Source organism: Eleutherodactylus coqui, chromosome 5, assembly GCF_035609145.1.
Source record: "Eleutherodactylus coqui strain aEleCoq1 chromosome 5, aEleCoq1.hap1, whole genome shotgun sequence".
Taxonomy (NCBI): domain Eukaryota; kingdom Metazoa; phylum Chordata; class Amphibia; order Anura; family Eleutherodactylidae; genus Eleutherodactylus; species Eleutherodactylus coqui.
Genome location: NC_089841.1, coordinates 157,870,993 through 157,895,623, shown reverse-complemented (window position 1 = coordinate 157,895,623; position 24,631 = coordinate 157,870,993). Strand labels below are relative to the sequence as shown.

The following is a 24,631-nucleotide window of genomic DNA, read 5'->3' as shown; positions in this document are numbered from 1 at the left end:
TCCAAATGATCAGACTCTATCCCACCATTAAAACTGGCCATAAAACTCACGTCTTCAGAAAAGGCTACAATTTACAATAACCCTGCTGCCACTATACTACCATATGCAAAAGGATGTATCCAGCACTAGTTGTTAAGGAGTTAATACAGCTCAGTAAGGTACATTCCCACCTGTGATTAGACCCGAACATGTTAAATTGACATGTTATTCCCATGGTTTATAAGTGGGCCGCTGTTTAAATAGATTGTCCTTGCTTCTGACATTGTAAGGAGGAGGTTCTCCTTTAAGATATTTGCAGACAATATAGTTGTAATAAAACAGTCCAACTATTTTTCTCATCAACAACTGTAGCAGTAAAGATCACAGATCACACTTGGTGGGATAAGGAGGGATAACGCGATTGCTTGACTTACAAGAAACCTCTTAGCTTGTAACTGTGTCTCCTAACCCTGTCAGTCCACTCACTCTGCTGAACTGTACTTCCAGTCTCTCGCTAGGTCTCAGGACAGCCAGTCTCTTTTATCCGTTAGACACTCCTTTAACAGGACCGGTACATCCACAACCACATCAGCAGTGGTTCCCCGGAGTCTCACAGTCCCTCTCTTTGGGGAATACTATTCTGGTTTGACCTATATCTTACTTAGGCCAGCAGGGGGCTACCATAGTAATACTGTGGTTTGCATACCACATCAACTGGCATTATCAGAGTAGCTGCTCAAAGCCCTTCCCTCCTGATTGCATCAAGCTCCACCCCCTTCTTTCTAGATCTTTCTTCTGTGTCCTCTACTGGGCTGTTTGGGCATGCTCAGTACAGTTCGTCACTTTTATCATCCAGTAATACAGTATATTTCATAATATATATATATTCAGACAGATAACTGTAATAAACTACAATTACATACAAGTACATTGGAATACAGGGTACATAGATACTATAACAGACTGTAAGTATACATTTCTGACATGCTTACCCCTCTTACAAGCTATCTTATTGTGCCAGAGCAGAAAGAGGCTAACGCACAGTGGCTCTCGCAGACTTGAATGAGTGCTGTATAAAGCTACACTTGCAAGTAATTTGCCTGGAACACTACAGCTTACTCTGGACTTGCAGTGTTCAGCTTTTTGCCACAATGGCTTTCAGAAGAAATAGAGTGGTCTAGGACTGTCCTCAATTAGTTACTCTTGTTGCATCATTCTATACTTCTGTGTTGCATCAGGTACAGGCTGTATGACTGGTTCCTCTACCTTTATTCCCCCCCCCCCCTTTGTCAGCTGGACCCCTGTGCAAAATTGGCATCATGAGCCTCCTTTGTCACTCCAGCTAATCCATTTACAGCAACAATTCCAATCAGGGCGCTGTAGCACTCTGGTGTTCTCTGAGAAGCTCCTAAGGGTGCCACGGGAAAGAGAGAGAGAGGAGAGAAGGGGAGAAAGAGAAGAGAAAAGGGGAGAAAGAGAAGGGGAGAAAGAGAGAAGGGAGAAGGGGAGAAAGAGAGAAGAGAGAAGGGGAGAAAGAGAGAAGAGAGAAGGGGAGAAAGAGAGAAGAGAGAAGGGGAGAAAGAGAGAAGAGAGAAGGGGAGAAAGAGAGAAGAGAGAAGGGGAGAAAGAGAGAAGAGAGAAGGGGAGAAAGAGAGAAGAGAGAAGGGGAGAAAGAGAGAAGAGAGAAGGGGAGAAAGAGAGAAGAGAGAAGGGGAGAAAGAGAAGAGAGAAGGGGAGAAAGAGAAGAGAGAAGGGGGAAAAGAGAGAAGAGAGAAGGGGGAAAAGAGAGAAGAGAGAAAGGGAGAAAGAGAGAGGAGAATGAGAAAAGGAGAGGAGAGAGAAAGAGAGTTAAGGCCCGTTTACACTGGATGAGTGTCGGGCAAACGATGCCCGACACTCGTCCCTGTGTCTCGGCGCTCCTATGCTCCTGCACGGGAGATAGCACAGCTCGCTGGTACACGGATCGGCCAGCAGGGGGGCAGGGCAGTGCAGGAGATTTCTCTCCTCTCACTCCCCTGCCCTTCTCCATTGAGATACACAGATGCCGTTCGCTATGGAACGGCGGCTGTTTAAACTGCACGATGAGCAATATTATCTGCTATTTAAAGAATATTATTGAGACAACATTAAGGCAATCTCCTAACGATCTGAAAATTATCTCTGACATACAAATATATGTCATTGTAGTTGTAAGCGTCTCTTAATACAAGGGGCTGTTAGGAACTTGCCGACTCAGCAAGTGACGTCCATGTAGAACTAAACCGATCTTAGCACCTGTGAAGTTGAAATCCGGGATTCTTTATTAAAGATGCATTAAAATGGTCACAACATGTGAGTGAAAGTACTCTTATGCGTTTCGAACGTGTAGTACTTAATTATAGCACTTACCTATGTAAAATACCTGGAGGTTATAAAGCTTTCAACAGCACATTTACAAAACATCGTGTACTATCTAGTTTGTAATTCTAGATCTGTGATTATTCACAAGGTTTCCTTAGTTGAACAATTACGTAGCCCATTAAACAATAAATCAGATACACAACCAAAAAAAGCAGCTTGATACAAGATGACTACATGCTGTCATATAATGTGTAATGTCCTGATGCTTTATATTATCAGGTAATCATTTATAGTATATACAGACTTCTGTCCTGAAACTATACAGTAGACCGCAACACGAAAGCCCAGTCATACCAGAGTCCATTGCATGGAGGCAGAAATACACAACTCTTAGTAGTTACACTTGTCCTCAGGTCAGGGGAAAGCTGGGGGGGGGGGGGAGTGGAGACGTGGCTACATTGTATTACACTCTGTCAAAAAATCAAGTACCCAGGAGTTGTCGTTTTGCTGAAAAACTCGGCATGCAGTTACATCTCAGGCAGATATGCAAATGATCCAGTCATATTTTTGTTACTGGAGATTGGCATGGTATGGGGTTCATGCTTTGATATTGAAAGTCTATAATAATACACAATTCTACTGAAAGATACCTTGTGAGGTATACATGGTGAGGCAAAAGTCTGGACACACCCATTTAACTGGTGTAGTAATAGGAAAATTGACTTCCAATGTGTAAAAGTAATAACTAGGAGAGAGACTGCATGTTAAGTGCAGGAGCTGTTTTAGCGGCCATTTTGAACTCTGCTACATTGAATTCAGCTCAGTTTTTTCAAATGGAAAGGGGATCATGTGTTATATCAATCTTGGCTAGAAATCACTCAGAAACACACTGGAAGTGTCAGTTTTGTCCTATTTTACTTGTCTAGGAGTTGAGAGGGCAAAGTTTCACAAAGTGCTTCACATGACTTATTCAATGTGTCCTCTATTCTGCCGGAAGCAAATGATCAAACATTTAAATCGAGTCTTTGTGAACACATTGGAGAAGTGCAGGTGATATTTCTTCACAGTACTGTAGGATTCGCTGTTTCAAATAAACTATAATGCATATTTTTCCGCATAAACAAAAGAATTTAAATGGTTCCAGAGATTAAAGTTCAAAGGCATTGAGTCTGGCAACCTTAGCGGTCATTCTTCCACACCTACACATTTAATCCAGTAGCTGAAGAATTGCAAATCCAACTATTTGCGCTTAGCTAAGTGAGTTAGTGTGCCATCCTGTTGAAAGTAAGGGCGCCTACCCACTTGCGTTTTCCGCGCGGTTTTTGCGCATTTTTCGCTGCGTTTTTTGCAGCCCTCCATTGACAATCATGGGTGCATTAAGAGAAAAATAAGGAGACATATGCAACTGACAGTTCCTATGTGAAAAAACCCCACGAAACGGAAAAAAAAAACCAGATGGACAAGAACACATTCTATACTAATTGCTCTTGAGAAAAAACACAAAACATCACAGGAAAAAAAATCGCAAGTGGGTAGGCACCCTAACGTGGGAACTCGCTGTTCTCATTGAGTACAGATAGGAATATGGCATCCTGTAACAATCTGGAGGTACTTCTCACTGTTAAGTGATCTGTCAATGAAAATGGCCCTGGATGTCAGACGAAATTAACCAATTTTGCCCTCACTTAACTCCTAAACCAGTAAAGATAGAGCAAAACTGAAACTTCAAGTGTGTTTGAGTAAATTCTAGCCAATAGTAATATCACAGAATCACCTTCCCATTTGAAAAAACAAAGCTGAATTCAATATGGTAGAGTTCAAAATGGCTGCCAAAAGCATCTCCACCAAAAAATACAGCCTCTCTCCCAATTAATACTTTTAACAATCTTCCTGTAATTTCTAGTGGACATTATGGGGTGAGAACAAGAGTGCTGTTCCATAGTTTTTTTTCATAAATCGTAAGGTTAAGACATGACTGGGAAAAAATATATGTAAAAACTGGTTTGGTGTTCAGCAAATTTTACAGAGCAGATGCACTGAGCACTATGGCAGAGATTTAGAAATATAATTCAACCAATCTTTTTGGGGTTCATGTGAGGGATTCCATTTGCTAATGTGCTTCTGGTCCAATAAATGTGGATTATACCAACTAAATGCAAGCAAATCAGGATCAATGAATGCTTTTTGTAGTTATACACAGTGACTAACTGTCACTCTACTTAGATCTTGCGGGAACAAAGGATCGGGCATGTTGAAATTCCATCATGCCCAATCATTCCCCTTACATCTGTTGTTATCTGGAGCGTTGTGAGGCTCATACACATTAGATCACTGGCTGGGTCTGCTAAAATTGGCAGTTTTTCAAATGTGTAAGGACAGCCTCAGTTTATTATACTGTATATTTGCCTGGCTACATGCAATCTTCTTTTTCCTCTTATAATAGGAAGATATTGTTTTGATCTGGTTACTGACAACAGATATTTTTTTTTATTCTTTCGTTCCCCTCGCTTCAACCTTTAATAGTTGTAAGCTGTGGAAGTCATTTTTCAATATCTTGCAAGACAAGAGGGAACAAGTCTGAAACAGTTGAATGCAAATTGGATATATGACAGGGAATAATTGGCTCTGACTATTAAACCAGGTATTATCACAGTACAGTACACTGAGAAGTATATATGAAGACAGAATTTCCTTCCACTCAAGTAAAGCAGATAATAGTTGTAATATACACTACAGCTCATTTATTTCAATGCACCACAAATAAGACAAACAGGCTTTGTACGCATACACAATGATTCTAAACTAATTGAATCTTGATTTCCTTGCTTTTTCAGCTCATCATAGAATCCACCCTTAGCAGTAATTAGTGTACTTATTTCCCTAGATATTTCCATATTCATCACACAACTGCTGTTTTTGTTCATTTCCAAAAAAATTGACGATTTGGGTGGTGTATTGAAATTAAAGAGTTTTTTTTTTTACAACTACTACTACTGATAATCTATACTCAGGATAGGTCATCAGTAGTTGATCAGCTGGGGTCTGCCGCTCAGGCCCCCGGCCAATCAGCTGTTCAGGAGTGCGCTGTCAGCACCGCAATACACAGGATATGGAGCGGAAGCAAATAGCTCCGACTCCTATGTATTGGCCGGCATTGGTAATTGGAGTCACAGCTACCATTAAAATCAATGACAGTGGTGCAAGCAATTATCAGTGTTGGCCACTACACAGAGGTCAAAGCAATCTGCCTCTGTTGCATACCCTGTGTGCGACATTGACAGTGGGTGCCCATCAGCTAATCAGTCGGGTCAATGTGGCGGACCCCAATCAATCAACTATTGATAACTAGAGATGAGCGAACGTACTCGGTAAGGGCGATTTCGCAATCGAGCACCGCGATTTTCGAGTACTTCACTACTCGGGTGAAAAGTACTCGGGTGCGCTGTGGGTGCGTGGGGGGTTGCAGCGGGGAGTGGGGGGGAGAGGGAGAGGAGAGGGCTCCCCCCTGTTCCCCGCTGCTACCCCCCACTGCCCTCTGCAACCCCCTGCCCCACAGCGCACCCGAGTACTTTTCACCCGAGTAGTGAAGTACTCGAAAATCGCGGTGCTCGATTGCGAAATCGCCCTTACCGAGTACGTTCGCTCATCTCTATTGATAACATATCCTCAGGATAGGTCATCAATAGTATTTGCCTGGAAAACTCTTATTGAAATGTGTTTTTTTCAACATTTTCAAAAAGAAAACAAGTTACAAAAACAAACTCCGCACCCACCCCCATCTCCCTTATACAATATAAGCAGAAACAACTTGGTGAAAAGAGTCCTGCTTGGCTATGATGAAGTTGCAATAAAGTTCCAGTTCAGAACCAGAAATTCCGAAAGTTGTCATTATTTACACATTACAATAGCTTGATATTGTATCGAATTTACATATGACATGTAAAATACATCACTACCTAAGCAAGAACTGTCATGTAATTAATATTAACAAAGCAGCCCCAAACCATGATGCTTCCTCCACGTTTCACTGCTGGGATGAGGTTTTGGTATTTTCGTGTGCAGTGTTCTTTTTCCTTTAAACACCGCATTGAGCCTTTGTTCTAAGAATTTTCACTTTTGCTTTATCTACCCATACAAATTTTTCCCAGAAGCTTTGTGGAACATCCAGGTGGTCTCAGGTAAAGCTGAGATGTACCACAATGTTTCTTCTTTCTGGAGAACAGCGTCTTTCTTCGTGGATGTGGTTCCGTCCATGAACGCCATTCTTCTTCACATGTCTACTGTTAGAAAAAAATGTGAAGGTTTTCAGTATCTTCTGTGGATCCTATCACTGTGACCTTTGGCTTCATTCTCACCTCTTGCAGGATAGCCCATGGTGCTCCTGGAGGGCTCTTCATTAGATGCCCCCTCCTGTGAAAAGTAGCAAAAGTCCTGAATTTTCTCCATTCATAGATTAGTTTAAGCATGGATTGCTGTATACCCAGGTCTTCAGCAATGTTTTTCTGGCTTTCTCCAGTGTCATACAGCTCTAGAATAGGTATTCTGAAACTTGTTTGCTTTTTCTTGCAAAGTGATATAGTGTTTTGGTTTTTAGAACCATTTTTTCCCCAAAATGCAGTATGCTTTAGGTATGATGTTTCTATGGCATTTCTCCTATAGGATCCTTTACAGGACCACAAAAATGTATGCACAAATTGTTAAAAATAAAAAAAAACACCAAAAAGACTTGTAAAAGCACCACTGATAACACTTGAGACATGTGGCTTTCTTGTTACATGGATTTTAAAACGCTGGAAAAAAGTGTGTAAAGATGCTTTCTCTTACAAAAGAGGATATATCAAATATTGTAAACTATAAACTAGTCTTTTACATACTGTATCCACGGGTGGTATAATAAATTACAACACCACGAGACATTCAGCTACACAGGTGATTTACTGGAGGTTGAAAACCAATTAGAAATATGTGTTAGTTATTATATAGAGGTGATAATCAGCACTTTAATATGTGGACTTTCCAAGCAAACTAAGGCAAAACCCTTGACAAGAGAAGTCAAGCTAAGATGTGCTGAAACAAAGGATGCGTTCAGTCCACAAAGTCTGTTACCAGCTGATCCGTGACGGCACGGCCAGCCATCTCATGGGGGTCAGTGGTTCAAATAATTGTTCATGCACAAGCTTGCACCCATCATTAGTTTACAGTACAGATCCTAAAAAGTTGAAGATCTTTGTACAGTGTTGACCCTGCGTTACCCCATGTATTATACCCCAGAAGTGCATTCACAATTTTGTAGGCTTCTGAACTGAAATCTTCCAGTATTCGTTGCTGGTCAAATGTTTGCACTGAGCTTTTGCTAGTGACTTGGATTCTGGGAAGTGTAATCTTTACAGCAGGCTGTACAGTAATCTAACTGAAAACTAAAAATGATGGATGGTGTTCCACAACACTGTCATGCTGTCAGGGATGTATCTGTCAAGAAGCTTGCAAACTATTATTACTGGCAGAACTGAGACTGCAGACTTGGACTGTAGTCCCGGCTGTGATTCAGTCAGGGTGCCTTCACCCACGCCAGAAATGCTGTGAAATTTCTGCAGCAGATTTTACAGCATATACTATACAAGCCATGTGGGTGAGACCTTGTCCACATGAACTGAAAAATTTTGTCCAGGATCTGTATATCTGAAATATGCTGCAGATTCTGACTGTCTATTTCTGCTATGGATTTGGCTGCAGATTTCAATCTTTCTAATGTAAAATTTGAAATTTGTGGCAAAGCAGCTACAAAATCCGCACCGCTAGATGTGGCCACCGCAAGTTTGCCGCATATCTGCTGCAGAAAGCCTACAGCAAATATGCAATCCACATTCACAAAATATTTACAAAGTCATCCTATTAGTCATCCCTCTACAATCACGTCAACCACACAAGGGTGACGATGACGCCAAAACTTGCCATACTCTCACTGTTCCCGGGCTCGGTGAGAGACGCTAAATCAGGTCTACTAAGATATTTCATAATAGCAGTGAGAAGACTCATTCCGAGGTTCTGGCGCTCTCCAACTGCCCCACTAGGGGTATGTGGGTGGAGGAACTCCACACCCTCATGAGATATGACGAACTGGGAGCTGTCGACCCCAAAGAGTGGGAAGCAACCCATAGGACATGGCAGCCCTGGGTAGCATTTAGAGATTCAGACAACCTTAAATGATGGGTAGACCAAGGTTCACTCTGAACCAGGAAACAGGACAAATAACAGAAGGAGAAGACTCTGCAATGAATCGTCATCCATACCGGCACCCAGTGGACATGAGCATCAGATCTTCTTGTTTCTCCACCCCCCCTACCCCCACTCCTCCCCCCTCTCCCATCTCCCCCCTTTTTTTGTCTTATGTTGGTTAAGATTTGTTTGTCTGAAGGGAGAATCACCCCTCACATCCTAGAATCGGTCCGCGACAAGTTCCTCTGTCGCAAACCTCAAGCGTAAACGAGGCAGAGGGGAAGAGAAGGTGGGAGCCAATGTAAGTTCTGAACCCCACACATTAATTGTTTGGGGTTGTCCCGCGCCGAAACGTTTTTTTTTTTTTTCAATAGCCCCCCGTTCGGCGCGAGACAAACCCGATGCAGGGGTTTAAAAAAAACAAACGGATAGTAATTACCCGAATCCCCGCGCTCCGGTGACTTCTTACTTACCTTGCGAAGATGGCCGCCGGGATCTTCACCCTCGGTGGACCGCAGGTCTTCTGTGCGGTCCATTGCCGATTCCAGCCTCCTGATTGGCTGGAATCGGCACACGTGACGGGGCGGAGCTACGAGGAGCAGCTCTCTGGCACGAGCGGCCCCATTCAGAAGGGAGAAGACCGGACTGCGCAAGCGTGTCCAATCGGGCGATTAGACGCTGAAAATTAGACGGCACCATGGAGACGAGGACGCTAGCAACGGAACAGGTAAGTGAATAACTTCTGTATGGCTCATAATTAATGCACAATGTACATTACAAAGTGCATTAATATGGCCATACAGAAGTGTATACCCCAACTTTGTTTCGCGGGACAACCCCTTTAAGACCCACAGGACCTACATGCCCTTCCACCAGAACCCTCCCCTCTTCTCCCTTCCCCCCTTCTATTCATACAGTTGTCTTTAAAGTTTCTATTTGATTTTTCAATGATTGACGTTGAAATAAAACACTGTCAGACCTGTATTCAATAAAATTTATGTGAACCTAAACGGTTCACCTGGGGAACTTCAGGGCTGACAGCGTGCGCACCGGAAGGCAGGTAAGTATATGAATAAAAATCTCCTTGCACTCCTGGGAACCAGCCCTATGAGTAATATAACTTATTTTATGGTGCTCTCCGCCGGTGACAGGTTCCCTTTAAGTAGCTACTTGTAGCTGAGACATTACTTGGCATATTATAGCAGATTTGAACAGATCAATTACTGACAATGACTAGAAAGCCAACCTGCCAAAGTTTCATGCACATCGCCATTCCCCATCGGCAATCTGCTGTAGGAGTCATGGAGCTTATAATCTTTTTTGATTCCATGTCCATAACGTAAACCTGTAAAATGGAATAGAAATTAACATTGTAAGGAAAATTCATATCAGCAAAAGAAACAGCATGTCCTCCCTTCATAGTTTATACGTTTTATAGACAAAGATATATAATTACCAAACTACCTAATCATAATGTGGTAATCATATAATTTATGAAACTTCCTCTTACATAATATAATTACTCCATTATATTGCACATAGAAACAAGAGTGAAGAAACATATGCTGTAAACAGTACCTATGGTATTAGTCCACTTTCACACGGCAGTATTCTGAGCGGTACTTGGAAGCCAAAACCAGGAGTGGGTCCAAAATACAAAAGAGGTGCAAATCTTTCCATTCTACTTTTTCTCTGGGTACTCGCAACTCCTGGTTAAAAGTGTAACTAAACTTTAAAGGAGGCTGTTCGGTTACCAAGGGCGGGCCGGAACCTTAGCAGAAGATTAGGGCCGCCCGCCACTGTGTATGGTCACTATACAGTTAGCCTCCTGCACTATACAGTTTGTCCTCCTATGTAGCCCAGGGCCGAAAAAGGAAACTGGGCGGAGAGAGGTCATCTTGATATGTCAGGGAAGGGACACATCCCTGCCTACCCGAGTGACGTCAGTCAGCAGTACAATGACAAACCGGAGTCATAGGGCTACAAACAGCCAATTCCTCCCTTCTCCCAGTGTCACGTGGAGGTTTCACCTATGCAGAAGGGCGCCATGGTATGTGAGACTCACAAGGGTGGATAGCCCAGGAGGCTCCAGTAGCAGCCTAGTTCGCGTCACTCACCTTTGAATTAAAGGAGATGTCCCGAGGCAGCAAGTGGGTCTATACACTTCTGTATGGCCATAATAATGCACTTTGTAATGTACATTGTGCATTAATTATGAGCCATACAGAAGTTATAAAAAGTTTTATACTTACCTGCTCCGTTGCTGGCGTCCTCGTCTCCATGGTGCCGACTAATTTTCGCCCTCCGATGGCCAAATTAGCCGCGCTTGCGCAGTCCGGGTCTTCTCCTCTTCTCTATGGGGCTCCGTGTAGCTCCGCCCCGTCACGTGCCGATTCCAGCCAATCAGGAGGCTGGAATCGGCAATGGACCGCACAGAAGCCCTGCGGTCCATGAAGACAGAGGATCCCGGCGGCCATCTTCAGCAGGTGAGTATGAAGACGCCGGACCGCCGGGATTCAGGTAAGCGCTGTGCGGGTGGTTTTTTTAACCCCTGCATCGGGGTTGTCTCGCGCCGAACGGGGGGGGGGGGGTTTAAAAAAAAAAAAACCCGTTTCGGCGCGGGACATCTCCTTTAAGCTTCCAGCTATGCTATCTTAATATAGATAGGTGCGGGCTGCGCAAACTGTATATGTGTCAGCACCGGCTGTAATCTATAGGCTGTGAGGTATATCTTTACACACATCTGTATATTCTGCTTTATATAGCACTGCACATTGTATATATGGTATTATTTTACTTCTTGCTATATCGACATGTGCATAGCATATACACTTCAGCCGCTGCAGAAATCCCACAGCATTTATTGTACAAGGTCTGTGTAGGAGATTTTAAAAATCCTCTTTAACCCCTTGAGTGGCACGCCCGGAAAAGTTCCGTGACGAACTCCATTGCTCATAGTGACATAGCCCGGAAGATTTCCGGGCTATGTATCACTATGGGAGCTGCAGAGCACAATGCCACAAGCTGTAACAGTGTGCTCTGCCTGCACAGTCCCACAGAGAACAAAGCAAGGGCTTTGAAAAACCAGCAGAAGATATTGCCGGCATATCGGCAATGTCCTGCTTTGTTTACAGGTTGCCATAGAGACCATCGGCTTGTCAGAAGCAAGCCGATGGTCTCTGTGGCAGGGAGAGCTGGTTGTTAGCTGTCAGAGGACAGCTAGGTACTAGCTCTTACAGCAGAGATCAGAGAAAACCTCCGATCTCTGCTGTGTTAACCCTTTACATGCTGCAGTCTATGTGACTGCAGCATGTAAAGGGCTGTCACTGCAGCATGTAAAGGGCTGTCACCATCGGACCCCTGGAATGTGATCAGGGGTCCTGATGGGTCCCTGTGGAAGTCCCCTAAAGGGACAAAAAAAAATAAAAAATTTTTAAAAAATTTAAAAAAAAAAAAGTTACAAAATTATTAAAAAAATAAAAAAAAAACTTGTCTCCCTTTACTTTGTAAAAAATCAAAAATACAATCACACATGTGGTATCCATGTGCGTCGTAATGACCCAGAGAAGGAAGTTAATACATTATTTAACCCCTTAATGACATGGCCCCTTTTTTCTTTTTTCCCCATTTCTTTTTTTCCTCCCCCCTGTTTAAAAAATCACAACTTGTCCCGCAAAAAACAAGCCCTCATATGGCCATGTCAATGGAAAAATGAAAAAGTTATGGCTCTTGAGACGCAACTGCAAAACTAGTTGAAATTCAATGATTAGACCATTTTAAAAAAACCTGCCCTGGTGGGCACGACAGGGTGGTAGGAAACCTGCCACTCAAGGGGTTAAATGGACCCATACATTTTCCTACCAAATGCTCAATGTTTTAAAAAACACTGCGGATTCTAAATTTGTAATATATCTATTTTATTCTGTGGATTTCAACCCTTGATATAAAATGGCTAAAATCCCATAGGATCTTTGCAATTAAAAAAGCAGGCCAAATCTGCACTATTTAGGTGTGGATTTGGGCACTGCGGATTTGCCACACGTTTTCTGCTGCGTCAAGCCAACAGTGATTACCCAAATGTGAAGGTACCCTTAGGGAGTGTTCCCACGGCGTCCTTCACTATGCTGTTGGATCCCGTCAGGGGGTTCCATCACTGCTGTTGAAAACCGCATTGCGAAGGAACCCCTGAAACGAGAATCAATGGAACCATTCACTTGCATTAGTGAAACTGACACCACTTTGCTATTAGTTTGACGGGGTTGTGTTTATTCTACACTTCAAGGATAATGGAGAAGAACGGAACCATTGTAAAACGGACACAAAGTTGTGTCAGTGTCATTAATGGAAGTGAATGGTTTGATTCCTTTCCGATCAGGGTTTTATCACAATGCCGTTTTCAGCAGCAGCAGTACCAGAATTCCCTGGTGGAATCCGACAGCATATTAAAAAATATACTCTGGGAACACTTACCTATACTGTAGATCCTATACATACAACTTTGACAGCTTATATATAAATATTCATGGGGAATGGGGCATTTTGGTGTTGTCCTCTGCGTTTTTTTTTTTTACTGCGTTCCCCAAGTAGTTTAGCCTCTACCATTTTTTTAGTTTATTTCATTTTCATTTTTTTGGGGCAACATAGTTACATGAGGGCTTTCTTTTTGTGGGGGGAGTTGTATTTTTCAATGGTAGTATTATTCCAACAGAAAGAAAACTTCAGAATGTACTAGTGAACGGAATTGCACAGAACATGTACTATAAGTTGCTCTAGTGTGGCATTTATGTGGCAAGAAAACAATTCTAGGAAAATCTTTAGGGACTGCTTCTAGACATGGCCTACAAAAAATATGAACTTTTTAAATGCACTGCAGTCTTAGAACCGCAACGCAAGTGTTTGCGTATGACAACATGCCAACCAAAACCAAAAATTACTTGCGATTTAAGACTTTTTACCCAACGGGATTCGATTCCTTATGTTAAAGCTGGGACAAGTGACTCAACAGTGTTCAAAGGTGAATATACAAGTACGGTCACATGTAAATCCAACTACAGTAATTAAAAAAAAAATTACAGGTTCTCAGGGAACAGAAAAACCTGGTTTATTTCATCAACAATTAGAACCGCAACTTTCCATGAGTTGTTTCTGGTATTGCAGCATTTAATCAAATAGGGCTAATCTGCACCAAGATACACAACCTATGGACAGGTGTAGCACTAGTTTTGGAAGTAAGTTCTTCTAATTAAGTAGAACTATCTTAGGGAAGGAAGCAGTAATGAAACTAGGAAAAATAAAACTTATCTAGATTCAGTATGATAAAGTTTGCAAAAATTACTTTGCTTTCTTTAGAGTGTTGAGATTTTGAGCCGGTTTTGTTTTTCTTCCTTTATCTCCAAAGTTCTAGAGTTTTGCCGTTCTGAGAGGCTCAGACGCAGCTCACATCAGACAGCACACAAGTACCAGTCCGTGTGCAGTCCAATTTACACAGACACCGCACACTGACATGCATCCTATTTCTCATCCATTAAATATCCAGGCAAGAAGATTTTTCATGCAGAACAAAATAGTCTACATGAAAAATGTCAATGTGCATGTTGTCATAGCCCTATAATGGGACCGTGTGCTGTCCGTGGGTTAACGCAGACAGCACACAGCCCCAAATACGCTAGTGTGCATGGGGTCGAACATTGCGAAAATTGTGAGTTCACAAAGGAAATGATACAAAAATAATAAACTGTTTGCACAGAAAGATAATGTTCTTCCCTATGTAAAATTGTACTTTTTGTGCCATTTTAGCTAAAAGAAGAATGGACCTGTCCCTGTAATATGCTGACCATATAGTTTGCAGCTTATTTCAATGACAGATCCACTTGAAATTTTCTATGCAGAAACAATCTATGAAATGTTTAGTGTTTTCCTATCACTTACACTTATAGAATAATTATAGTATATGCCAGAAATGTAAAAACAGTATATGTTCTGACTACTGGGACCCCCATCAGTTGCCAAAATGAATGGGGCTCCCATTGGTCATGCTTGGCTTCATTCAGGAGAGACCAGGTTATCCTCTTGGCTTTAGCAGTTATCTCTGGTATGTACCTGCGATTAGACCTGAACTTCCCATGAGTATGCCCCAAGTGTAAGTGGTAGGAAATCCCATTTAAAAGAACATCTAAAGGCCCATTTGGACACAACACTAATCGCTCAAAAGATGTCGCTCAAGCGACTTTTGAGCGATCATTGTTGTGTCATTTACAGCGCAAGATGAGCGATCACCTTGCACTGCCAGCGGAGGCTGCAGAAGACAAGCGGGGTGTCCCTGCTTGTCTTCTGCATGCAGCTGTTCCCCCTCTCCGAGTGCCCAGCTGTTATACAGCGGGCGCTCGGAGCGGAGGATGCAGATGACAAGCAGGGTGTCCCCGCTTGTCTTCTGCATCTACATGTTTTCTGCACGGAGCGCCTGCCTGTTATACAGCCGAGCGCTCCATGCCAGGTATGGAGAACAAAGCTGGACCCCTCTGTTCTTTATACTCAACCCGTTATCAGAGAGCGGGATACAGCTGAAACAATGGCATCAGCTGTATCCCACTGTAAATCCCTGATAAGGCTCATCATCATCTTTCAGCATGCTGAAAGACAACGCTGAGTGACGGGATAGCAAAAACTGCATGATGTCAGTGTAGTTACACACAATGTCTATCGCTCAAAAGACGGCTTTTGAGTGATAATCGTTGTGTCTAAATGGGCCTTAAGTCCCACATGGTTACTGCAAGAGTAGAAGAAATGGACTCTATAGGTAACAGTATCACGTATGCTGGATAATGTAAGGCTCTGTGTTTGTGCACACAGTGTTCCAGCCCTACATTATGCTCCTGTCATATACACCAAAACGTATTCATAAGTCTTCAATCACCCCGGGGAGGTCAACTGTGCCCACTTTTGGCCTCTGTCAGGCCGGTACACATCACTTTCCTGTACAGCGGAACACCGATGGATACACAGCGGCATTTATCATCCTACATAGTGATTGCCACACAAGAAAGGTTGTCACTCCCTGATAAGAGTGCCCACTGGACCTCCACTCCCAGAAAGAGAAGAAATTTTAAAAAGTTATATGGAATCTTTTCCCACAAAACTATTTATCTGCCCAGCTCCTCCTGCTGTCCACAGATCAGACGTTCCACGTGACAGGTTCCCTTTAACCATTTGGGGGCATTGACACTTTCTAAATTGAGTTTTAAAATGTAAACACAATCAAAATGTATATTTTTAATGCCATTATCCGGAGCATGAAACAGTCTTGGACGAACACTTTTTAGTCCATGGCTTACAACTATTCCATTAGGAAGGGCCACTGTGTGTTCAGTATTGATCAGGTAGCAGCCAGATGTCTAACTATTGAAAAGTCATTTCAAACTTGAATTTGTATCATTACTAATTAAGAGAAATGATCACTAGCTTTGCCAGAGGCTTGTAATGTTCCTGTGTAGTTGGAGAAGTGAAGAATGAAAGGCACGCCCGTTTGCAAATTATTAATCTTTATAAATGCATTTGGCGATGTAAAGATAGAATGGTGCGTAACTCATAATTACTGTCGTAAACAGATAAGCCTCTACCCATATCACATAACTCAAGGGAAAGGCTAACAGATAAAATTAATCATTTATTGGGCAAAAGCCAAGCATAAAGACTTCCTGAGATCAGATGCCTATCTCATCCTTAATGTGTCAGAGCGAGGATATGTTAGACAGTGATGGTGCCAGAAAGTACTTGTTACCACTCAATTCAAGCCCTAAGACAGGAAGAAATAAACTTGTGTATCAAAGGCTATAAAACATTTGGAAGGCCTCGTTTGCACTTAGTTATCACTCTTACACTTTATTGGAGCAAATTAATGAAAATCAATGACGACCACAAATATACCTGGGTACACCAATGTAGAATTTATTTTAATCACTCGTATTCATAAAAAAAAACCTAAAATTTCAATGATATATATTCATGTGTGATCGATCGATGCTGTAGCACTCATGACATGTCCCTATTAGCAAATACTTGTATTTCTCATAATGAAACAGGTATAGGGTATCGTTTCTTAAAGGGAAACTGAACTTTAAAAAAAAAAAACTTTTTACATGTGAAAAGTTTTAATCAGTGGGAGTCTGGGTGTTGAGTCCCTCTTTGATATCTGAAATTTAGAGACTCACCCAAGCACTGTGCGACTTTGGCAGCCATCGTTGCCTGTCAGCTCTGATTGGCAGCTGAAGACAGACACGGGCATATAGACTTCTATAGACACCTGCATATTATCTGCCAAGAGGAGCGGATAGGCAATGATGATAGCCAAAGGGGAACAGCGAAAGAGACGCCGAAAGAACGGTAAGAGAGGTAGGAGTAGAACCAGGACAGAGCAGTGTCCCTTAGGCCGATAGTTCAGGACTAGCCTCCCTGGATCGCTTCCCTCTACCCCTCCTTCTAACTGCCTACTTAACCTGACTGCACACATGGCACAAGATGTGCACTGGACGGCGTTGTCAGTCATGGAGCACATTCTAATTGGGGATCGTACAGATAAATTAGATGAAAGTAGTATATGCAAAATTTAAAATAGATAAACAGTAATTAAATGCAAATGACTTTTCTAAAGTCCCTAATCCCAAGTCACACTTATGGCACAGTACAGTTATAAGACAACCATGCAAACTCACTCAGCTTGCATGCTCACTTAGGACTGATATAGCACTTAGCTGTAGCACTTCTGTTCCTCTTCAGTGGGGTTACAGGGAGAGTCTAATGCCAGTCCTGTATTCCTAAAAATCCAGATGGAACAACAACTAAAGGCCAGCTAAAGGAAGAGGTCTGCCTCCTATGGACACCAAGCTAAAAATGTTTAGCTTAGTGCCTGCAGGAGGGGTATAGCTAGTTTTCAGCTGTGTCCCCCAATGCAACAGATGGGAAATGATGATAATCACAATGACCTACTTAAATACTACCAGCCTAAAAAAAAAATTCAAAAAAAAAAACATCAGACATATTTTTTTCACAAACACTGAAAAAAATACCCTAGTCTTACGTACTGTCTAATTTCTGGACAGCTGGTAACCCTATAAAGGTAATTAAAGGGGTTCACATCACTTTTACCATGTACATTTGCCCATATGAAGCATATATTCAGGCTCCTTTACTATAACATAAGTAGACAAGAAAGATGGCTATTTCTTACCTGGGAGCTTTCTATTCCTGGCATTGCTAGTAGAGAGCGTTCAGTGTTCAATAGAGAACAATTACAGAAACCAACACTACCGACAGGTATAGACTCCGTCACTTCTTTCCTTCCTTCTGCTAAATTCCATGTACATATCTGTAGGTCTCTACCCTGACTGTGAAGAGAAGAATGGAGGTCCATATTAATTCTTACATGACATTGTTGTATAACACAGCTGCATATGGAGCAGGCTCAGCCCGAGTTTGCTCCATACAAATCCCTGAAACTTCTGCCATATGCATAGAGCGAAAGTCAGAAAGTGTTTAAACATATCCCTTCTCACCTGTATCGCTCTAGTTTTGGGCACTGCCATTGTATTTCTAACAGGTCAGCATGTTGTATTTTGCATCTGTGACATAGTGAAAAATCCCAATGGGTTTTCAAAAACACTGAATTGTTTCCGGTTTTTTGTATTGGAATGAATACGGCTATGCTGACACCTGGGTTGTGGTGTTCAGCACATAGACAGGATACCCAAGTACTGTTTGACCTGAGTTGTGCCTGAAAATCTCAATGGGTTTTCAAAAACACTGAATTGTTTCCGGTTTTTTGTATTGGAATGAATACGGCTATGCTGACACCTGGGTTGTGGTGTTCAGCACATAGACAGGATACCCAAGTACTGTTTGACCTGAGTTGTGCCTGAAAATCTCAATGGGTTTTCAAAAACACTGAATTGTTTCCGGTTTTTTGTATTGGAATGAATACGGCTATGCTGTCACCTGGGTTGTGGTGTTCAGCACATAGACAGGATACCCAAGTACTGTTTGACCTGAGTTGTGCCTGAAAATCTCAATGGGTTTTCAAAAACACTGAATTGTTTCCGGTTTTTTGTATTGGAATGAATACGGCTATGCTGTCACCTGGGTTGTGGTGTTCAGCACATAGACAGGATACCCAAGTACTGTTTGACCTGAGTTGTGCCTGAAAATCTCGGCCACAACATTTTTAAAGCCCGTGTGCATGTACCCTCCCAGATACAAATGTGATATACGCTGTGTGCTACTCAGAGATGGCTCAGGAAACATTAGTAAAACATCCTTCCATTGCTCTGGTGCTATGGGACCCATGTCATCTTTCCATATACTCCTCATTTGGGATGGAGATTCTTCTGTGAATTGAGACTTTAGTTGTTTGTAGAGGACTGAGACCATCCCTTCTGTGGTGTTTGCTTTATCTCTAACGTCTGCTACTGTGAATTTTGTCTAACGATTAAGTTGAAAAGTTCTACAGCCATCAATAGTGTGAAACGACGCACCAAGTAAATAAGACAGTCCCACACGTTTACTAATACTAGAGTAATGCTGCCTGCTATGCCAGGATGTAATCACAGTGCAGGGTGAACCATACTTACCAGGAAGATAGATATCTATTGAGGGATATTGCACAAGCTACTGAACAATGTCAGGAAAGCAACATGAAAGCCATGCCCTTTTTTCCTACATCAGCTAAAATGTTCTAAGTGATGGGAAAACTTTCTTGATATACATGAAGTTTCTGCTAGATGTTACTTTACTTCATACAACTTGTTACTGGATACCAATGTAATTTAAATAAGCACCAGGGTTCTCCTGTGTTCACGATGGGGTTTTAATTAGCTTAAACAAGCGGTGGATCCTAAAGGGAGGGAACATTTAAAGTAATAAATGCTATTTCTCATCTAGCTTCTTACCTCATTAGTCTCTCTCTATCAGGAAGTGTATGGATCCAGAAGACAGAATTGCCCCCATGTCCATTCAACACACTCTCTGCTCTTCTTGTACTTAGATTCCACACATGAATCTCTCCAATGGAAGACCTACATATTAGGATGGGAGAAAAACAATGAAATTAAAGATATATTATTATATTAAAAAATGTAATGCTTGCTTCTATATAGCCAGGAGTGTGTATAATAAAAGCAGTACATAAATAATTATGGGGCTATTCACATGATGTTTTACAAATACGTCTTTTATTAGGGGTATTTTTTTATTCCTCTAGGCTGCTCTATTCCTGTTGTACAGGGCTACTTTACAATTAGTGCAGGAAGCTGCAGGCAGGAGAAAAAAAAGACACACATTCACTAAAAGTAGTATTTTAAAACTTCTTCACCATTCACGATCCCCTCCCATAGCCGTGTGTAGACTATGTAAACAGCCGAGAAGCCATTTGAGGATAAGGATATGTAACCAATACAGAACAGAATTTAAAAGGACATGTAGTAATTTAACCCCTTGAGTGGCGGGTTTCTTACCACCCTGTCGTGCCCAGCAGGGCAGGTTTTTTAAATGGTCAAATCATTTAATTTCAACTAATTTCTCAGTCGCGTTCCAAGAGCCATAACTTTTTCATTTTTCCATTAACACGGCCATATGAGGGCTTGTTTTTTGCAGGACAAGTTGTACTTTTTTATGGCATCATTTTTGGGTATATATAATGTATTGCATAACTTTTTAAAAAACATTTGTAGGGAGATTGGGGGAAAAGAAAAGAAATCCTGCCATTAGTTTTTTGGATTTCATTTTTATGGCGTTCAGCGTGCAGAATAAATAGTGTGATAACATTATTCTCTGAGTCACACCATTCCGGCGATACCAGGTTTATACAGTTTTTGTGTTTTGCTATTTTTGTACATTTAAAACATTTTTTTTTCTTCAAGGTTTGCTTTTGTGTCGCCACATTCCAAGAGCTGTATTAATGTTATTTTTCCATTACCAGAGCTCTAGAAGGCCTTGTTTTTTGCGGGATGAACTCCAGTCTTCATTTATCTAATTTTTTGGAACATGTAAAATTTTGATCGCTTTTTATTTCATTTTTTCTAGTGGCAAGATTAACAAAATCTGTAATTCTGGCATGTTTTTTATTTTTATTTTTCACAGCATTATCTGAGCAGTATAAATAATATATTAAAGTCATTCTACAGGCCAGTACGATTATGCCAATACCAAATTGTAAGGTTTTTTCTTTTTCACGACTTTTTCACACTTTAAAAAAAAAAAAAAAAAAAAAAGGAATAAAAGTTTAAATCACCCCCCTTTTGCCATATCTGTAATAAAAAAATCTAAATCATAAAAGAAAAATACATATTTGGTATCACCGCGTCCGTAAAAGTCCAATCTATCAAAGTGGTGCATTATTTACCCCACATAGTGAACGTAGTCCGAAAAAAAAATAAAGAACGCCACAATTGCACCTTTTCAGTCACCCTGTCTCCCAGAAAAAAATGCAATAAAAAGCGATCAAAAAGTCGTATGACAGACTGCAGCATTTAAAGGGTTAACACAGCAGATGTCGGAGGTTTTCTGATCTCTGCTGTAAGAGCTGGTGCCTAGCTGTCCTCTCACAGCCAAACACAAGCTCTCCCTGCCACAGAGACCATCGGCTGGCTCCTGACAAGCCGATGGTCTCTATGGCAGCCTGTAAACAAAGCAGTGCAGGTCGGCAATACCTTCCTGCTTCTGTTTTTCAAAGTCCTGCACTGTTCTCTGTGGGACTGTGCAGGCAGAGCACAATGCCACAGCTTGTGGCATTGTGCTCGGCATTGTGCTCTGCAGCACCCATAGTGATACATGGGCTATATCACTATGGGCAGTGGAGCTCCTCCTGGAAAAAATCTGGGTGTGCCACTCAAGGGATTAAAAGGCTATACCCATTTTGACTTTTCGTAGCCAAGATGAGAAACTGTTTCTATAGTTTACGGCAGGTAAATGCATAAACCGTTTTTAAAAAGTTGAATGTGGATGAGTCTAATCTGAAAGATTTTACAACAGTTTCTTTAGTTGCCTAAAGAAAATTAACATGCAGCATACAGACTATGGAGGAGCAGATACAACATTAAATCGCAAGGACTAATCATGGGGGTCATGCAAGGACGGGGGCTCATTCTTGGAGACATGAATGGATGCATGCTGCCTCACAACCTCATTCAAAGAGACTGTGGGCGTTAGGAAGCATAGCCCTAGCAGCCCAACTCCAATAAACTGCTAATGTGTCAACGGCATAGAACTGTGAATCAGTGCGATCCCCTATTATATATGATTGGGTATCAGTCAGATTTAAAATTACTTTTTTATTTGTTATTACTCACCCAGAAAAAAGAAGTGGTTGACATGGTTTTGGAACATTACAACTGAAGTGTAGGCAGTTGACTTGTGCACCAATACCTCTAAGGTCAAATTTCGGATCTGGGGATGGAAGAGTCATCTTCAGAATCTAAGAAGAAAAATCTAAAGTCACTATAAGGCCAGTTTCACAGGAGTGTATTGTCACACGTCTGTAGTACAGACTTGTTACAATGACATTACATCTGTACGCCATCGGTATTTCATCACTGTTTGATCTAGCACGTTGCCTTTTTAAACAGATACATAGGTTTAAATGAGCTTCATACCACTGTCCATAAAACACGGACCAAATACAATGTGAACTGATCCTTGTCTGAAGACACTCAAATATGGGAAATACCCCATTATCACACTTCAGAACAGAACAGATATGGATGGTCATGGCTGCCGTAAAGCTTCTCCATGCTGCGGTGGGCACTCTGAATATATGTGGATGGGTGAAGGGACTCAGGTAATCCAGATGGACCTTCTGACAAGTTTCTGCCTCTACTCATCTGGTCTTTTACTCATCTACCCCCTCCGAAAAACCCATCATAGATGACTGCCAGACTGTTCCTATACTACTGAACAAGAACATGTAAATGAAATGGCAACACTCTGAACTAGGCAACTTCTACTGTGATACCAGTCAGGAAATAGAACCATCGTCCTTCTACCACGTATGTTGGCACTTTTTTTGGTTTGCCTGATGTGCACTTCAAGAGGCGTGTAAAAAGATGGCGCTGCTTACAGGCCCTTCCACTTCATAGATGTCAGTAATCACGTCATCCATTATTTCCCCAGCTCCCATGTATATGCGTTCTATAGGGCCAATACTACTGTGTGCACACCTAACCGCACACCTATATAAGCTTCTTGGTCATCCCATTCTAAAACGTGGTCTTCTTTTGTGGCCTCCACGTTTCTGTGAAGGCTTTCCGCAATATTTTGTAGTATGTCTGCGGGAATTTGTGAGGTCAGGCACTTCTGTTGGTTGAGAAGGTCGGACTCACTGTCGGCTTCCACTTCCTTCACAATAAGCCATGTCTATATGGCTCTTGCTTTGGGCACAGTCATGTTGGAACAGGTAAGCGGCTTCACCACCGGTGGCACAAACTTGGAATTAACAATTGTCTAAACCCTCTTTGTAGGTTGTAGTATTAACACTCCATTGGAAAAGGGGTCTGTGGGGGGTCTCACTTCATGGGGTCTCACTTTATGGCTGAGCTCTTTATTGTAGGAAGCATACAGATAATAACCCCAGCTAAATGGAACAAGTTAGAGCCGTCACCAACTGCCCTGTGGCACGCTATAACAGGGCTGCGTTCAGGTAAAGCCACACATGGTGGCTCCACTGTGGATTTTCCGCCGCTGCAAAATCTGCACTAAGTGGTGGAATTTCTGCCATGGATTTTGGCGCAGAAATGCTGTGGATTTGCGCAGCTTTTACCCTTTCCATTGCAAAGAATGAAATTCGTACTGAAAATCTTATTCATAAATGGTGATGCCTGAAATGTAAACCCCCCGCACACATCAATGCACAGTGCAGAATCTTCCAAAGAGCATGGGTGACACTTCCCGAGATCTCATCCACATTGATGTGTAGTAATATCCCGCAGACTGTCTGCCATGTGTGAACATACCCCCATATTCACTGAGCTTGTCAACAGGACCCACCAACTACCAGCACGCTTCCCTATGGGATTACACGGCCCTGGGCTTGATTTCCTGCATCCACTCACAATCCGTGTGGCTAAGGCCGGTGTCACACGGGGGTAAGCGCATTAACGCCACATATGTACACAGCGGACATTGCTTATTTGCATGTGAAGGTTTGCTCCTATTCCCTGAAATGGGCGATTAGTTCAATATCTGCAGGAAAATAGAGCATGCGGCGTATTTGTTTGCGCAAAATACGCTTATGTGCACGAGCCCACAGAAATCAATGGGTTGTTCTCACTGTGAATTGCACGCACAAATTCTTCAGGCGTCACACGCAACGCACATACATTGGTGTGAGTCTGGCCTAAAACACGTGAAACTCAATAACTAGCGTTGGGGGGAGCATTTAACATAGTTTTAAAGGGAGGGGGAAAACGGTTCTGGGTGTCAGAATGTGGCGACAAAACCGAATTCTAGTTGCAAAAATTTTATTTGTTAAAGGGAGAATAAAAAAACCAATATAAACTTGTTATCGCCGTCACCATAGTAACAGAATGACGCTACAGGTCATTTGGGATGAATGCTGTAAAAATAACCCCCCCTGAAATATGTCAGCACATTATATGGTGGTTAAATGGTACCGCTGAAAAATACCGCTCAGACCGCCCAAACCGGCGCAGAAACGGGACAGCCTGGATGTGGCTTATAAGCAGAACGGGGGGAAACAAAGCTACATATACATTATATACAGCAGCGGTGGCCCCCAACTACTGTGGTGGGGTGCGGACATCATATACAGCCCCCCGTCCTGTACGGCAGACCCCACAATAACAGCACAGCGTGTACCTACTACAGGAAAAAAAGGACCTGCCGTGATGTCATCACCACGTGATCGGTCACATGACAGAGGGAACAGTGTGTGGGCGGGGTTCGTCTGCAGCTCACGTGAGCAGAGGGCATAAATTTAGTCCTTGGCGCTGTGTTGCCGGTGATACTCATTACTAAGCTCTGCAGTATGGAGCTCGTATATGGTGTGCAGCCCAAATACAGCCTGAGGGAGTGGGACTGTGTGTACCATGTAACG

General features: G+C 42.2%; 1 protein-coding gene across 3 annotated transcripts in view; it reads right to left on the bottom strand.

Moving 5' to 3' along the window:
* The window catches only part of GNB1L (G protein subunit beta 1 like), a 28,839-nt gene extending 4,421 nt beyond the window's left edge, over positions 1 to 24,418 (bottom strand). The window contains exons 1-5 of one of the 3 annotated variants that reach the window (XM_066603481.1): positions 24,398 to 24,418; positions 21,870 to 21,994; positions 19,473 to 19,598; positions 17,759 to 17,915; positions 9,782 to 9,880 (exon numbers count right to left, since the gene is read on the bottom strand). In XM_066603481.1, coding sequence (XP_066459578.1) covers positions 9,782 to 9,880; positions 17,759 to 17,915; positions 19,473 to 19,598; positions 21,870 to 21,985 — 498 coding nt within the window. In that variant the 5' untranslated portion in view covers positions 21,986 to 21,994; positions 24,398 to 24,418. Of the gene's footprint in view, positions 1 to 9,781; positions 9,881 to 17,758; positions 17,916 to 19,472; positions 19,599 to 21,869; positions 21,995 to 24,281; positions 24,302 to 24,393 lie in introns of those variants that run through there. The other 2 variants (XM_066603482.1, XM_066603483.1) reach the window with 2 other exon arrangements.
* Between the last annotated feature and the right edge of the window lie 213 nt (positions 24,419 to 24,631).